The 17,714-nt window shown below is 42.7% G+C and overlaps 1 protein-coding gene across 1 annotated transcript; it reads left to right on the top strand.

The window, feature by feature from the left end:
- Positions 1 to 1,395: 1,395 nt before the first annotated feature.
- Positions 1,396 to 14,816, top strand: fam171b (family with sequence similarity 171 member B). Its single transcript, XM_085399099.1, has 8 exons — positions 1,396 to 1,883; positions 2,537 to 2,770; positions 3,737 to 3,829; positions 4,951 to 5,109; positions 7,296 to 7,466; positions 7,558 to 7,674; positions 7,764 to 7,887; positions 9,153 to 14,816. The coding sequence occupies exons 1-8, from the start codon at positions 1,685 to 1,687 to the stop codon at positions 10,471 to 10,473; spliced, it is 2,418 nt and encodes an 805-aa protein (XP_085255225.1). The 5' UTR covers positions 1,396 to 1,684; the 3' UTR covers positions 10,474 to 14,816.
- The last annotated feature ends 2,898 nt before the right edge of the window (positions 14,817 to 17,714 follow it).

The following is a 17,714-nucleotide window of genomic DNA, read 5'->3' on the forward strand; positions in this document are numbered from 1 at the left end:
AAATAACTCTTAACCTCTGGGTTTATTTAAAAGTCTCACTTTGGATGGAAGGATCTAACAAGTTTAGAATTTTTGAGGTGTCTCCTACATTTTTGAAACCCATCATTCTGAGGAAAAGTCTGACAAGCTTTCAGAGAGAGCTTCTCATCAGATTTCTGAGGCTGATGCCATGGAGTAATGAATCAAGACCACTACAGTGCAGGGTGATACTGACAGTGGGTTCACTCCTATAATAATTTTTATGATCTTACACCCAGTTGAAGGACTTACCAACACTAAGGAACACGGCAAACACTTGAATTAAAAACAGGCAACAGCCTTTAATTTATTTAAAAAGCAAAAAAGCACAAAAAAACCCGACCCAAATATAACAAGAGAAATACAGAAATTATTGAACTGTTGATGATATTTCAAGAAAGTCATGGAAATTCATCACCCAGGTTTTCACAGGTTCAGATTTTCACTTATATTTGAATTCAACTTTTGATTTCATCAGCCGCCCCTCATTTCTTTATATTTTGCTTTCAAGGAGTTCAACTTTCTGGTCAGTTTTCAAAGTGCTCTTGAGCAGTAGTTCTCCAGCTTTCTGAAGATCTTTTACTGTGTTTATTTGTGCATTTGCTGCTTTTCCACTCATTTTCAGTCGTTTTTGTTATGCCACTTATCACTCAAGCATAAAAAGGCTCCTAAGTCACGGGATGAGCCAGTGTTGTTTCTACACATCTTTAGGCACTTTTTTAAGCAGCCTGTAACAAAAACACATCATTTGTTCCAATTTCTTTGAATCTATGAAAAATACAAAAAAGAACACAAGTCATGTCCTTATAGAAAGAGTAAAGAATCTGACACAGGACCTGATAGATTCATCTGGACCTTCAGCTGATCATCTATTGTTCCTCATCAGACATGGTCTCAGTGGCTGTCAACAAGCCATTCTTAAGGAAGGGAAACGGAGAGAAAAGGCTGAGGTATGAAAATTATGAAAATCATCTAAAGGTAGAAACACCCAAAGAAGAGCTTTGAATGTCCTTCAAGAAGCCTGGAGAACTATTCCTGAAGACTACTTAAAGACATGACAAGAAAGCTGCCTAAGAGAGTTTGCCTTATTTACTGTATTTACATGTATGTTTAAAAACGTGATTTATTTAAAGATGTACATAGCAAAGTATAAAGAATTCCCTGTATGATCCGAAGTGTTGAGTCCCCAGTTTACCGACAGAGGGCCGCGCAGACCCCGATGATGTAACAGCATGTTGGGTCTCATCAGAGATGACGCAGAGAGAGGAGCGCTCACTCTGACACTTTTCCCGCGGACAGCAGAGACTCTTGTCAAACAGTAACATCCATGAAACGTTAGAAAACAGCGGCAGTGCTTCTGCTCCGGGTATGTTTACTGATACACGCCCTCATTTTGCTTAATCTCGATTACCGCACGCATTCCTCTAACAGAGTGAGACATCGCGGTTTATATAGACGATCTTCGGCCCCACACGCCCAGCCTCAGCACCAGTGCATCTCCTCTCCGCGGGGTGCCTCCTCCTTCTTTCGGCACCGGCATCACAGGAACCCTGACAGACACACAGACGGAGGGAGGGAGGGACGAGGCCTCGGTGATCGCGCTCCCCGCTCCAGAGCTCGATTCCTCGCGGTCCGTTATGTCTTTGAGCCTGCTCCCCCTCTCGCCATGCCCGCCGCTGAACGCCACCCACCGCCGCTGCTCCTCTTCTTGCCGTCGCTGCTGCTGATCTCCTGCCTGGATGGGGCGGCGAGGGCAGCAGCGGCACTGGAGGAGGGCGGCGGCCTCACGGCCGGGGCCGGAGACCCGTCCGGCACCTACACCGCCGCCTCGAGCCGAGCCGCCACCCTCTCGGCTCTATCAGCAGGTAAACATAAACAAAGAGGAAGGGGGTGTTTGCTGGAGGATGGAGGGGGGTGGATGATGGAGGAGGGGGATGTCATTGTTACTGAAAATGGAAATCAGCTGCAGAGGAAACAGTGGGGCATGACTGATGGTGCAGGTGCGTTAATAAAGGGGGCTTTCTGCAATAAATTAGGAAATCAGGAGCGCACTGATACACTGCTGGACTGGAATCAGACAGTCCAGTGTAATAGGATTAATAGGAGGAATATGGAGGTGTGGAGGATTAGGCTTTTATCTTTTTGGCCTGAGCAGGTGATGTCTTAATGGGAGACAGGGAGGGAGGGGAGTGTGGTAATCCTGTGCTGCTCTGCTGATACAGTAAGTAAAGTCTGTGTTTACATCCTGTCCCTAGTGAACACACAAAGGACAGCTGAGGCTGTGTGTGTGTGTCCGTCAATAACAGCAAACAGTGCATTGTTTATCTGGAAGCTCGTATTTAAAAGTCAGACTGCATCTCTTCTGTGCTGTCGTTCGGTTCCTGGATGTATTTTTCCACCCTCCCCGCAGAAGTGCTCGCCTCATCACTTTTTCATGGCGAGAGAAAGGTTACGGAGCACGCAGGAGGGACACGTGCAACCCAGATCTCCTCTTTTTCCTCTGGCATCTTCTTTGCAGAGCCTCAGTTTGCCCTGAAGGTCCTGGTGAGAGATCTGGTGACCCGCCAGCCCCTGTCGGGGGCTTCGGTGGACGTCTACGTCAACCACACCTTGAGGACTTCTGCCCAGACCGGGGAGATGGGGGAGGTTCTGCTCTGGGTGCCGTACAGCCCGGGCCTCGGTCTGACCCTGCTGGGCAGCATGGGAGGCTACGTGCCCAGCCTGCTCCCCTGGAGCACCAATAAGAGACCAAGTGAGTAACCAGCAGAGGTGGGCAGATCGAAACAATTACTGATATCAGTACTGGATCAATACTTTATTTCTATCCTCAAAGTTCAGTATGTAGCCCACTGAATTTTATTAAATAATTTTAATTTTCAATTACCAAGTAAATACAGGGCAGATATTACCAATACCAATATTGGTATATCGGTACTGGTATTGGTGAGTATTGTTATTGGTCTAAAGTGCTTTAGAGACAGAATTCAGAAAGTGGGCTCACTGCCAACCTAAAAATGACCAAACCAGTAAATAATTTTTTAAAAGCTGACGTAAAAAACCCAAAAACAAGACTGTGGAGCTTACAGTATTGCTAGCACAGTTCCCACACACTCAGACACACACAAACACACTCGCCTCCATTATTCATTGTCATTATAGATTAATGAAGTGTCAGCGACAACACACAACTTGTCTCTGAGGTTTGTCCACGATGAGGCGATTTATGTTCCCAGTCGAGTGTAACTGAGCGTGGCGTCCTGTGCTCGCCTCATCGATCGCTCTTGGAGTCGAGGTGTCTGCCTCAGGCCGGCATGAGACCTATGCTTGTCTCAGCAAAGTGTCTTTGTCCTGCCAGAGCAGGGGGGTGGTGGGGATGTTTTTATTCTGCTGGCCTTAGTGTGGAGAAGGGGCAAGGGAGCAGGTGGTGATTCAAAGGGAAGTGGGGAGCAGGTGTTATGGAGGAGAAAATGCAGGAAGGGTGGGGGGAACAGTTGCATTAGCAGAGACGCCTCCCTTTTGTGGTGCTGAGCCAGACAGCTGAACTCTGCTGTGCTCCAATGTTTGGACGCCCTCTGCTGTTGGATTTGTAGCTCTACAAGCTACCAAACCAACAAACAAACACACCAGCAGATGTTATAGGTCATGAAAACCTGACAGATCGTTGTTGTTCTTCTGTACTTGTGATTGGCTCCTGATCTTTCTCTTTGTTCTCTGGCAGTTTTCTCCTCTGTCACGTTGCTGCTGCTGCCTCACAGTCAGGGGAACATCTGGCTGTATGAAGACTCCGTGCTCATCACCGGGAAGGTACCTGGTGAGTTCCTTCTCTCACACACACACACACACACACACACACACACACACACACACACACACACACACACACACACACACACACACACACTGTGTTTAGGCTTTTAGTATTCAATTTACACTGCTTTAAGTAGGCTTTTGAGTGTGTTTGACAGTGTAAAGTGGACACACTTGGCAGAGACACTGAGATGAAACCAGAGGTGTCTAAACATGTGGCTTCAGAGGCTGGAATCGGTCTGCCCAGAGGTACGATTCAGCCCTCTGGATAGTTTGCAAACACTGCGCTGCTGTTCCTGGTTTGGTGCATCAGCCTTACTGCACAGCAGTAAAAATATATCCAGAGTAAACCGTCCCTCTGATGTACTCATTTCTACTTTTGTCTCCCTTGGTTACTCCCAGTGTCCTGTCTTTTTGTCAGCACCACTGTGTCCAAACCATTAACCATATTCTTAACTTTCCTTTCCATTCTTGCTGCCCTCTGTCACTCGTCTCCAACCGCTCCACCCTGCCTGTACTCTCTTGTTCACCACCTGTTACTTTGGGATGGTTGACTCCAGGTATTTAAACTCTGTGACACATGCCTCCCTCTCTAAAATGAATGTAGTGAAGCTGCTTAAGGCTAACTCCTAACTCAGATTTCAGACTGCAGAAAACTAAACAAACTGCTTTTCTGCACACAGGCTGCTCTTAGTTTAGTCAGTTTTTAATGTACTTGTGTTCTGTCACTGTGTACAGCAACCCAGTGGGTAGATGGCAGGGCCCCTCTTCTTTACATTGAAAAGACTTTCATTAGTAAAGTGAACATACTGACTGTAAGATCAACTACCCAGTGAGGGTTCATTTTAGCTAGTTTGCTTCACAGTTAAATCGATAGATTGAAACAGCAGACCAAACTGAGCTGTATGTGGCTACTTTACAAGTGACTTTAGTTCAACTAAAGTCACTTGTAAAGATTATTTGAGTAAAGAGAAGATTCAATTACACCTTTAAAAGGAGGAGCTGTTGTGGAAGTGGTTTGCAAAGCGGCTTGCAGATGTGTAACAAATGTGCAGAAGGCTGAATCGACTTAAAAAGCACATGTGCCCAAATTCCTACTGATAACCTGCCATTTTGTTTTCACAGACAGCTCATCCCAGCCGATGGTGAAGTTCCCAAAGAACATTCTCACGATCCCGGATAAGACCAACATCTCTTCGGTGATGGCGTACCTGACTGTACCACATCCCCACCTGGCGAAGGACTGCACCAACTGCACGCCGGGCTTCATCAGCAACAAATCAGGTAAAGAAAAACATTTCCTGATCAGATTTTTTAAACGTCACAATGACATTTGGTCCAGTTAAAGAGGTACAGAATGAAAGAGATCAATCATGCCTTTGAAAAATGATGTTCCACGTCCCAGAAACCAGTCTGTGGTGCTGAAGGGTCCACACACCCAGCTCACACTCCTTGTCAGTAGTGGGTTAGGGTGGTTCAGGTTTTGATCTACTGCTCCATCTACATCCCAACCTTTACCTCTGGTCATGAAATCTAGGTAAAGAATGAAAAAGTAAGGTCGTGAACAATGTTCCCTCTAATTTTCCATGTGTCTGAGCGAACACACACACTCCCTGAGCGGACACTTGGACCACTGTGAGCAACAGCAGACGACTGTGGTCATGCCAGCATTGAATCCATCCAAGTTACATGGTTTATTAAATTACAGCATTTACATTTATGTTAGACTACTTTTAATTAACTGCTTTAGCCCACTTACAATGAAAATGTAAAACAAAAATGTAGTCATTGACCTGTGTAGGATGTTAACACTATTGGAAGTAAAACTAACTTGAACTCAAATTTTGAAAACACAAATTTCTTCTTTTTTTTTTTTTTATAAAGCTCTGAGTTGTATTATGAGTATGAGTCTGTGGTCTGGGAGAGAGTCCTGTAACTCTGTCTGCAAAATACAATATATAATGACCAATGTTGCGCAATTAATTATATAGTTACTTCTTCAAAAAAGTAACTGAGTTTTGCAAACAATGAAGTTTTTTGCAGCTATTTTTTTAAAAATGCAGCCAAGGTGTTTTTTTTAAATAAACATTTCAAACTATTTACAGCATAATCAGCTGTTTGGCATCAAATTTGATGCCATACAAATTATTTGTGCCACTCCAAAAATAATTTCTGTCCGCATCAAGGAAAACAACAGCCTGATACCTGCAGGCCTGACAACAGGAGATGTATCACTCCTGTAACACCTGTAACATTCAGCAGTCGCCTCATTGTTCTGACACACAACAAAACTATTGACTACACTACACACTAACGACATAAGATTTGCGCTATGTCGCAAATCTCTCACATCTCAAAACACCGCCGTCACTCCTAAAACTTCCATCCGTTTCTTAACAACTTGCCATATCATTTTTTGATTGGTCGACATGGTACTTTTTTCGACCAATAGGAAAAGGTGGGGTGTTTTTGGTTTTGTTTTTGCTCACAGGCGGAGAGTGCTTCCGTACTTCGAGTGTTTTTTCTTATAGAACGTTTCTTCCCGCAGTAAATATAAACAACGATAGTATTCAGGAAGAAAACAAACATTGCATATATTTTTTTATCATAACTCTGGTTTTACGTGGCCTATCAACACAATTTAAAAACTGGTATAAAGTCAACACTTTTCCCGTCAGTTGTTCCGTCAGTCCTGCTCACATCTCCAATGGTTGTACACGTTGTCATTAACGTGGCTTCACTCCACATCAGCCACGCTGCTTCGCTAGCTAAAACACCGGTGTCGGCACATAAGGACGCTGTCGTAGCCTGTCAACGACGTTGATTAGCTGCGTATATACGAATGTGAATCGCATTATTGGCTGGACTATGGGATACGGTGGCATCGTTCTAATCCCATACTGGAGCAGCCAGTCGCGTACTGACTAACACTGCAAAACAGAATTGTTGAAATTTTAATTTCAATTTCAATTAAGGTTAGATTTTTTTTTGTGCACAACGCAGATTTTCTGTGCGCAGAGACCGTGCCAGCAGTGGGCAATTGCACACGTGCGCAGCTTAGAGGGAACATTAGTCGTGAATACAAGGCAAGGCAAATTTATTTGTATAGCACAATTCAACAACAAGGTGATTCAAAGTGCAAGGGGCTGAGGTAAGCTTCCTCAGTAGGGTGGTTTGGCTCAGCCTCAGGGATAGGGTGAGGAACTTTAGGTGGTTTGGGTATCTGGTTAGGATGCTTCTTGGGTGCCTGTCTTTGGAGGTTTTCCAGGAACACCCAACTAGAAGGAGATCCTGGGGTAGACCCAGAACCTGCTGGAGAGATTATATATCTCGTCTGGCCTGGGATTGTTTCAGCATTCCCCAGTAGGAACTGGAAAGTGTGGCTTTGGAGATGGATGGATGACTTTTTTATTGAGGTACCCAAACAATATGCTTTACCATTTACATTCCTGGCATGGACTGTTTTGCAGTTTTCAGAAGTTTTGATCTGAAAGCCGTGGCAGCCATCAGCGTCCTGCTGTACTCCGGTGGCGAGGAGATACAGGTTCGAGGACCCATCCAGATCAGTCTGCCGCTGGGCCACCACACACACCTCAGGGCCTCTGATACTGTGCCAGCCTGGGCCTTCAACCAGAAGACAGGTAGCAATGCAAATAGCAGCAGAGCAGCTGAATTACAAGAAAAAGACTTAAAAGAAATTTCCTCTCATGCTATTTTCCTTGCTGTTTGAAGGTGGCTGGGAGAATCATGGTCTGGGAATAGTTAAAACGGTTGGAAATGAGCTGGTTTGGACCTACACCGCTTCCCATCTGGGCTACTGGATCGCCGCCCCTCTGCCTTCATCAAGAGGTAGATACCTCATTGACCTTCATTAACACATGTGAATGCTATTTTTGTTTAGACCTGTTTCACACCTTCTTATACATTTATCCTTTTAGATTATCTGGGACATGCAAACTCTTTGGATTTTCTATCTTACCATACCTACCTGTTGGTAGGAATACTGGGTGGAACTCTGGCCATAGTGATCGGATTTCTGTCCCTGCTCTTGTGCCACTGTGGGTAAGAAACCCTTCTAGAAATGTTTTCAATTGACAATATATGCAATGCTGATCAACAAGAGGCAGATTAAAAAGGTGTGATCTAAGAGTGCATCCATAGCTTCAAGATTGCCTTCTAATGCATCTCTAAAGAAATCATCATAGCAGTTTTATTCTTCAGATTTGCCTGCGACTTTGCATACAGAAAATTCCTAACAATCTCAGAAAATGATAAAGCCATACAGAAATAATTCAAGTTATTTCTGCTATGGGTTGTGCTTAGATTTTCACAGGCCTTTAACAGTATCAGTAAATTTCTCTTTGGCCTAACTGGTTACAATGTCACTTTAAATTAGGGCTCAAACAATATGGCTCAATATGGCAGTTTTTAGTAATCAAGGAAACAGTTAACAGTTGTTTGGAACAGATATAAATTTGCTATATAAACTAAAGACAATTTTTGGGCTCAAAAATTTCTAATTAAAACAGAACTTTGTTAGCTTCTGTTCTGACACCTTTCATACAGAGAAGGCTAGGCTAAAGCTGCTAGCTGTAGCCTTAGCTTAGCCTTCCCTATATATCGCTGCAAAAAATTGCTAGATTATTCAAGCATTTTTAGTAAAAATGGTAAACTATGCATGCTTTTTATCAGTAAAGTGGATCAGAAGACTGTGCAGCTGCAGCACTAGGAGAAATGATTGCCATGCTTGTTGCAACTCCACCATATCAGTTATCTTAACTCTGCACCATAGCACTGTATCAGCATGTTAAAGTACAATTATAAAAGACTGAACAAGGTCCAAACTGGGTCATGCAGCAGGACAATGATCTGAAGCACAGCAGCAAATCTGCAACAGAATGGCTGAAAAAGAAAAGAATCAAGTTGCTGCAAGGGCACAGTCAAACTGGGAAAATATACGTGATTAAAGTAGAAGAGTGCAGGTGCACAATTAGCAGAAAGGATTGCAATGCTAGTCTTAAGAGTGACTAAACAAACTGGACCCCTCACCTTCTACCAAGCTCTTAAGACTAGTATGACCTGGATGACTGAAAACCTAAAAAGACAGATTACAATGCTTGTTGCAACTTTAGCAATATCTTCTGCCAGAGTTATGCTAACTCTCAAGAGCTGCTTAACAAGTAAATGTGGTACTCTGTGTTCAGCTTTGATAGGCTGTTAGTAATGAAATAGTGAAACAGTTCCTACTTTAAAGGTTCTTTGAGTGAGTCTGAAAAGCCTGTAGACCAAAGCTTGTCCTGCTTAACTTTTGCTTCTCCCATGTACAGAGGTTCTTATCGAGAGCCCAGGAGGAGGAGAGCACGTTTTTCCAAATTGACGGTTGTAAAGAAAGACCAAACCACCTCCACCCACATGGAAGAGGGCTTGTTGTTCCGATCTGGCGACAACAGCCTCGCCACCTGCAGCATCCAGTGCGAACCGTCATCTACTCCAAGGCACAAAGCCAACTATAACATCTATGTGGAGGATCCAGGGACTCGTGCCACGGCACCGCTTTATGAGAACATCACTCCAGATCGGATGAAGGGTCCTCAGCCGCCACCTCACTACATCAACAGTGAGGAGGTGTCTCGATTAAGGGAGAAGTCGGAGCAGAACCGGGCCAACATCAACTGCGACAACTTCTTTCAGGATAAGCTGGTCCATATCTACAACCAGCCAGTGGCCATTATTCCCGCTCCCGAGCTCTTCAGTGCTCAGGAGCAGCAGCTACCAGGCTGCAAGTCCGCCACCTTCCCCCGCAACGGAAGTGAGTATGATGCTCACTCAGAGCCTGCAAGTAAAGACAGCTACACCCAGACACTACCCAAAGTTCCTCACCACCACTCACAAGGTGGGAGCAGCCCACAGCAGAGTAGCCAAGATGATACCCAGCCTCTGGAGACGCCCCCTCAGGGGCAAGGCCCTAACAGTGTGTGGGGACGCTACAGTAACCTCCTTGAATCCTCCGTCTCTGTGCCTGGGACTCTTAATGAGGCAGCTGGCATGGAGGGCTTCAACACCGGGCACGGCGTGCCCAGTGAGTTGCAGGGGATTTCAGAGCGCACCTTGCTGGAGCTGACACGTGGCAAGTCCTTGTCGTCTCACCCCAGAGCCTGGTTTGTCTCCTTAGACGGGAAGCCAGCAGCGCAGGTCCGCCACTCCATCATTGAGCTCCAGAGCCACCACCGCCCGCCAAGCAGCAACGACACCAGCCTGGACTCAGGGGTGGACATGAACGAGCCTCAGCAAAGCATCCGCGAGACGGAGCGTGACCGACCTTCTATCAGGGCTTCTTCCCTGCCGCACCACAGCCGTGGCGGGCGGTACGGCGAAGAGCAGGACCTGAGCAGCAGTGAGAGCGGCACCACTGCTACCTGCACACCAGAGGACCCGTCCCTGAGGAACATTTTAGATGGGAGCAGTGGGGCCATTCCGAATATTCCTGAAGAGCGTGATGGGATGGATACATCCAGCGCTCAGGAGGACAGTGAATCAAGAGGTACACCACCTCCCCGGCGCCTGAGGAAGGTTAGGGAGAAGGGGAAGACGGAAAAGAGGAGCGCCAAGCACATCCGGGAGGGCAGACCTCTGACCAAGAGAAGCTAAAGCTTCTCAGGTTCATTTCCCCACCCATCAGTGCTTCAGTTAAAATCCAAATTAAGTAATTCATATGAGTTTGTGTTCACACAGGCATTGTTGTTGTTGAGTTCTGTGATTGTACAACTTTGCCAAAGAATGCATAAGCTAGCTCAAGAAATGAATCAGCATCTGTGTCACGTTATGTAGCTGCTGTTAAGACGAGTTTGTGCACCGTGTTCTCTCATTCTCCCAAATCTGACGATCACCAGCGAGATTCCTCACAGCAGATGTCCATGTGAACACGATGTCCCACAGTATCCGGTTCTGGCATTATAGAGGGTGCCTTCTTACTGCCTGTAATCGTTAAATAGGGTTACGCAAAGGTGGTGTGTTTCGATATTTAGTATAAAAAAAATCTGGTGAGTTTGCAGGATGGACACAGATACAGGTCAATGTGTAGTGCACTTATCCTCACCATAAATGCCTGCTGTATATTAAATAAGACGAAGAAGCTTTCCCAGTCCGCAGCACTCGCATCTCGCTTTGTATCCTACTGCCTCATTCCACCATAAATGACGCTCTGGGATTTGTTAACTAAACTGAGTGTAAGTAAAAGGAAAACGAGCTTCAGCTTTCCAACTTTTGACTGACTCCAGAACCTTTGGATTGAAATTTTGATGTACATTGTAAAGCAAAGCAAAGCTGCCATTTTGAAGTTCATGTCTGAAGTTTAAGGTTTTTAGCCTACATCTGTTTTTGAATGCATGAAAATGAATGTTTTCACCGTGCGTATGAATATATTTGCATTTTACCGTTAACAGCAATTCATCATAGATTACTTAGAGACTGAATTGTTTTCCCATTTATTTCCATTTACAGTTGTCCACATTTATTTGTATGACAAAACGTGTCAAGACTTGTTTAACGGGATTCGTAAGAGCCCAAAGAATTAGATTAACTATTGGAAACAATCAGTGGTACAGTTGCTACTTTTCTTTGAGGGATACTGTTATAAATATGCTGTTGTCACACAGTGGACAAAGTGGACTTATTGTGCTACCTATTAGGTTTTAATTGATGAGGTCAGTGTATGTCTAAGTAACCTCTGCAAGGAAAAGTGCCGGCTTCAGTCTACTTTAAATACTTGCTTTCAGACAGTTTTTTCTGCTGTTGGCTCTGGATGATGTCAGAGAGTGGGGCTGTCTTTGCTCCACCCACTTGTTGTTCAAATCCTCTGTTTGTTAGTGGAAGCCATTTAGAAGACAAATAGTCTAAGATAGGCTACTCCAGGGCTCAGTATAAGGAATATTTATTATTTTGATCCTTGAATAATGCAAAGCTACTGCAGTAGAGTCCAAGAATAACAACATGGAGATGGTAACAAGCATAGCAAGTCCTCTGTAACTGAAAGAATCTGTTGCTTGACAATAAATTATGATTTGATTTACTTTTTTCTTAATACCTGAACATCTTTTCGGGTACAGCATTACCCTTTGAAACTAATTTCTTGACAGCATTGTGCAATTGGTGCCTTGGAGATCTGCTTTTAGCTGTACCTGCATGCCCAAATCTATTTATATATATATATACTCACACAGTAGGCATCAACATAGGTTTATATTTTCTAGAGGGAGGGAAAAAAATCTGGGTTTGAATGAACGCTTCAGTTTATAATAATGGTTCTCCTCTTTTGGTCCAGAGAGCGCTTCTTTGCTACACTGATATAGTGCAGCTCAACAGAAGGCAATGCCATTGTAGCGGTCTGTGAGCTCGTTGGTCCGTTGGTAAACCATTTCAACAACTGTTGGTGGTTTACTGTTAGAATGTGTACAGAGGCTCATTGTTTCCTGATACTGTATCACAGTTATTTCAATCACAAACGTATTTTTCTCTCCGGTTCACTATAAGGCTGACATTTGGTTGGATGGATAGCCATGTATATTAATGTTCCTCTCAGGATGATTTGTAAGAACTTTGCTGACCCTTAAATTTCCACGCTGCATCATCTTAAAGTCAAAGTCATAGACTGTATAAAAGATGGACCTAGCCACCAGAGCATCATCCATTGGCCTGTTAAGTGCTTCAGTGGATGAGTGTTTTCCCCAGCTGGTTTCAAACATCACAGCTGGTTTCAAACACTGTGATGTTTGAAACCAGCTATGATGTGTAAGGTGTGGATTTGAATGAGAAACTGCTTGCTCAGTATTAAGATTTTTAAAACGAGGTTGGAACGACTATGTTCTGAAACTGGCAACTTTGTCTGTAACTTGTCAACTAGGAACTGTGGGCGGTTTTCTGTAAAGGTTTATATGACCCAAAGTCTTTTTGCAGTCAGAGGACTCGCCCCCTGCTGGATATCAGAATGCACCTTTAAGGCGCTCCTGCATTAGCTTGACTTTGTCCATCCTTTAAACAGTCCATGGTCAAATTTTCAACGGTTCAGTTCCTGCAAGACTAATAATAATGTCTGTTGTACTTTGTGTCTAACCAGCAAATATGAGAAATATTAGCTGAAATAAGATGACTAAGGCCTCATTTACACAAGACGTAGAGAGCTGATGGCGACTGCCTGGCACTGGAAGGCTGCTAGGAAAAAAAAAAATTCTCCAACCAAAAGAAAACTACATTAAGCTCTCCCATTATTCACTAAGGGTTTCCACAGTGGGCAGTGCTGCACATTTGATTGGGCAGGATACTCATCCTGATGCAACCCACAAGGTATTTCCTCCTGGTCTTGAACTGGGGGATCTTTTGCTTGTTGTGGGCAGTCGCTGTGGAATCCATTGCTAAGACCAGTGACCCCCTTGTAACTGCCGTTCACTATGGAAAAATGTGTTTTCCCAGATTAGCAAAAGGTTGTTGGAGGTTACTGTTGCTAGGTGAAGCTGGCTGTAACAAAATAGAGGGCCGATTTGGCACAGAGTTTGCACGGAAGTCTCCACCTGGTTTGCAAACACTTCATGTCTTGTCAACTACTCACGAAGCGATAGTAAAACTGTGAAGAATAGAGCACAGACTGCCTTTACAGTAAAAGTGTTGCCTTTTGAAATATGTTGGTTCAGCAGCTTTTACTTTGAACGCAAATGTTCTAGGTGGTGCTACACTTGTTCATGTTTCATTACCACTCATTGGTTGACTGGTGAGTGTTTGCAGACAAATTCCATGCAAACTGTGGACGACCGCAGTAATCTGCTAGCGACCAAAGCAATTGCAACAAGGTTTTTGAGGCAGTACCCTGTTTTGCAAACTATTTTACACAACGACAGCCAGCAACCACTCACCAACCAGTCAGGGAATACACATTTTATAAGGGGCGTGCTGACTGGTCTGCGGCCCTACAAGGCATATACATATACTCGCTTAGCATGTTAAGCTTAACTATTGTGACCATATTAGCATGCTAGCATTGAGCTCAGAGGACAACTGGTAGCATAAATCTGAGTACTTACGCTCTTAATATTTATACAAAGAAGTATTTTAGTGAAATATTGAACAAAAAGGCCAACCATACTCTTTCATGCCTTTCCTACCTGGCAGGACAAGGCAGGTTTATCCATGTTTCCAAGAAATCTTCAGTGGGTAAATATGGGTACCCACTGAAGGTCGGGTAAAAACCCACTAAAAGTGGGTAAAAATATCCACAATAAAACATTTAAAACTGTTGAACCATGATACAGTGTGAAAAACAATGGTTCAAATAGCAATATTTTCAAGTAAATTCACTTTTTAAAGAGAACAGTGCAGCAAAGCTTTTACCATAATTAGTCTTCCATCATTTTACGACTCTTTGGATTTCATTCTGTACATTCACGTGTGCTCTTTTGTATGTATATAGTAAAGATTTTATGTACGATGTGACAGTGATTTAAATCATTTGTGCTGTTTTTTTCTACCATCCAGAAGTGGAGATATGCACCGATTGAATGAAACAGATTTTGAGTGTTTTCCCCCCACAGGATTGTACAAAAAGCCTGAGCTTTGTAATTTTAAATGTAGCAACAAACTGAGCACTTGATCATTCAGTACGCTTACAGCTGAAAATATTTTTCTCCTGCTTGTCATCAGCTTTAAAAAACACGGTACACCCCAGCCTCAGCGGCCACTCGAGGAGTCGTATGTCAACACGTTGTGCTGGTACTTCTTGACAAGCGCAACAACTCCAATCACTGCCACTTCCTGTTTTTGAACGTGATTTGTATTGATTTCCATGTATAGTGTTCCCCTTGTGTATCTCACTATCGAATCGTCTGATTCTTCCCCAATGGACACCTCTTGTGTTTTTACCTCTGTAATGATGGTAGTGCTGTTAGTCTTGCCTTTTTTGTGCACCAAATTAATAAACTTAGTTGATACCAGTGAGAATTTATGGCTTTTTAATTAATGCTGTGTTGTAAAATACAGAAAAAATACAACTTTGCAAGCAAAAATAAATCTCATACTTGCAGATTCAAGTCTTTTTTTTCTTTTTCTTTTTTTTACTTGATTTTGATTAAGGATTCATCTCCTGATGTTTAAAGAAACTGAAGTGCCTGATAGCACCTCGAAGTGAAGTCTGACTTTGCGGAGGTCTTCCTGTCACTGGTTCTAAAAGTCAGGGGGTTGTAAACAACATATCCATCCAAGGGGCAGGAGTTGGACTACCAAAGGATCGGGTCCACACAGTCCACGTGGAGCTGAAATGTGTGTGCGCATGTGAAGTTGACTAAGGTGAAAATTTAGAATATGAAATAACAGTTTGGTTAATGTTCGATTTTAATATGTAAAACTTTACACAGAAAAGTTTCACCTGAAAGGCCGTGTGATGCTAATTTTTAATGATTTCTTTCAACTGTTCTTTTTCTACGGTGGAATGATTGTACAGCTTAAATCTTTAATGTAACTCGTCATTGCTCTTTGCAGCATTAAAGTGATTGTTTGACAGCACTCATTGAATTGACCAATACTCAGAACAATGGGAAAGTTCAAGGAACTCCAAGTGACGATCCAAGAAAGAGAATTGTTGATTTACCCAAGTTGGGAATATTTTTTGGAGCCAACTGCAGATTCCAAGATCATCCATTTAACTCACTGTATGCAAGTACAGCTGTTATTAAGATCTATCACCATGTTTTAAAGGTCTGGAAGAAGACCCAAACTGTAAAGTATCATGACTGGTAAAGGTGAGGCTTTCAAACCTGAGAACACTGTACCAGCTGTCAAGCATGGTGGTGGTAGAATCGGAGGCCGTTTTGCTGCCAGTGGTAATGATACATTATACAAAATGGTTGGAATAATGAAGGGGGAGGACTCCAAATTCTTCACTTCAAATTAGCAGCTAGATGGTTGAAACTTGGACACAGTTGGGTGTTCCAACATGACAATGATCCCAAAAACATAAAAACTGGTTACAGAACAGATAAAGCAGGCTAACACTGAGCTTCTAGAATGGCCTTCCCAAAACTCCGACCTCAACCCTGTTGAAAATGTTTGAACTGAGCTTAAAAGCCTAGATTGTGCCAAGAAACCACCCAATTTAAATGAATTCTTCCTATTCTGCCAAGAAGAGCTGTTAGATCTGAGCCAGGATTATTCCAGAAGCTTGTTGGTGGCTACCAAAAGTGTCTGGTTGAGGTCCAACATGCTAAGAGACATTAAGCCACAAATTAATGGGAGTGTATATGTATAAAATTAAAGTTGTGCACACAGTTCTTGTTTTTTAAAGCTTTTATAGATAGAATTATATAACATACATTAACTTTTTCCACCACTAAAAAAAGAACAGTTCAAAGAAATCATTAAAAGCCCCCAAATACCATGAGATTCATGCCCATGGGTGAGTAAACGTTTCAAAGGTTTTTACAATCTTTGACCGACCAAAAGTCTGAAAGTAACTCACATTCATGTTCTCTGGGTAGTCTGACTTTCCACAGTAAAACCCTGAAATGATAAAGATTAAAAAGGTTGATTTAAGAGTCATGCTCATTTAGCCTTCCCACCCTGGAGTTTCCTGTTAGCAGCACAAAATTCTCATATGAGTACAGAAGCTCTTTACAATTAATGATTTATTTCTATGTGACAAGTCAGGACTGATGGTTGTGCTGGCATTCAGGGTTAGGCTTGGCAGCATGAGTACAAGTATGACGTTTGAGACACTGTCATCTACACCTTCTAGAAATACGTTAGGATTAACACAGCTAAATGACAGGAATGTCTAAGATGTTAACACCCCCTGTGCTACAAAGACGCCATCTTTTAACCCCCATGTGGCAATTTCAAAAAAAGTCTTATGTTTATTATAACTGCAGAACTACAGAGAGATAAATCTTTGGAGAACCACGAGCTGAATTTCATTTGAATAGATCAACTTATTTGGTATATGTTGTCATTCATGGCACAGTTTAAGAAGAAATGGCAAATTTGTGGGGAAACAACGAGAAAATTATGAACTAAAAAAATTTACACTCATAGGAAAAAAGGCTTTTAGAAAATTTTATGGGGGAAAATGACATTAAAAATACAAAACAAAACAAAACCCGTTAAATTGGTTAAAAAGAAAATGTTGGTTAGCAAGTTAAAATTTGTTAATTTATGAGAATGATAAATTTACAAAAATGGAAAATGACAAACTTATGAATAACATGCAAATTTATGAGTAAAAATGATACATTAAAAAAAAGTAAATTATGAGGACAAAATAATACATTTACAAAAAAATTGTTTTTACAAATTTACAAGACAAGAAATTGTAATTTGGAAATTTGTGAGAAACAAAGTGTAAGTTGGAGGAAAAACTGATCTACTTACAAGGAGAAAATATGAATTTATGAGAAAGACAAACATGCTCATAGTTTTTAAAATGAATTTGATACTTTAATTTAAAAACTTGTTTGTTTGTTTCCTCAGGATTGGTCCTCCAGCCATTCATTTTATTCTTTTTCACCATCACCTTCCACATACACCTTAATTCTTCGATTGTTACCACTTGTGTGTTTGAAATAAAGTAAAATTCACGTGTATACAGCCTGTTTTTATTTCCCAGGTTAAAGCACAGCTGGCGTGACGTCCGTCTCTACGTTCGTTACTCGGTTAGTGCTACTATCACAAACAGCCTCTCTGGAGCCAAACTGCTGGATTAAACAACCCGCGACCTTTTGCATACCCGTTTTTGTCGGTAAAACTCTAAGTAGCAGCCGCAGCCGCTTCACAATCCATGCTAGGTAATGACACGGTTGTCATGGAAACAAGACTCCTGCTGGGCTCCTCCGCTGGAAGGTCCCACCGCTGACCGC

The sequence above is a fragment of the Rhamphochromis longiceps genome, linkage group LG23, assembly GCF_057381845.1.
Source record: "Rhamphochromis longiceps isolate RC_006_pf linkage group LG23, R_longiceps_female_GT1.1, whole genome shotgun sequence".
NCBI classification, from domain to species: Eukaryota; Metazoa; Chordata; class Actinopteri; order Cichliformes; family Cichlidae; genus Rhamphochromis; species Rhamphochromis longiceps.

Bases quoted from the DNA above. Each gene is read 5' to 3' on its own strand.
- fam171b (XM_085399099.1), top strand. From the start codon at position 1,685: ATGCCCGCCGCTGAACGCCACCCACCGCCGCTGCTCCTCTTCTTGCCG. The intron at 7,467-7,557 runs GTAGCAATGCAA...TGCTGTTTGAAG, and splicing joins GGCCTTCAACCAGAAGACAG to GTGGCTGGGAGAATCATGGT. The intron at 7,675-7,763 runs GTAGATACCTCA...TTATCCTTTTAG, and splicing joins CCCTCTGCCTTCATCAAGAG to ATTATCTGGGACATGCAAAC.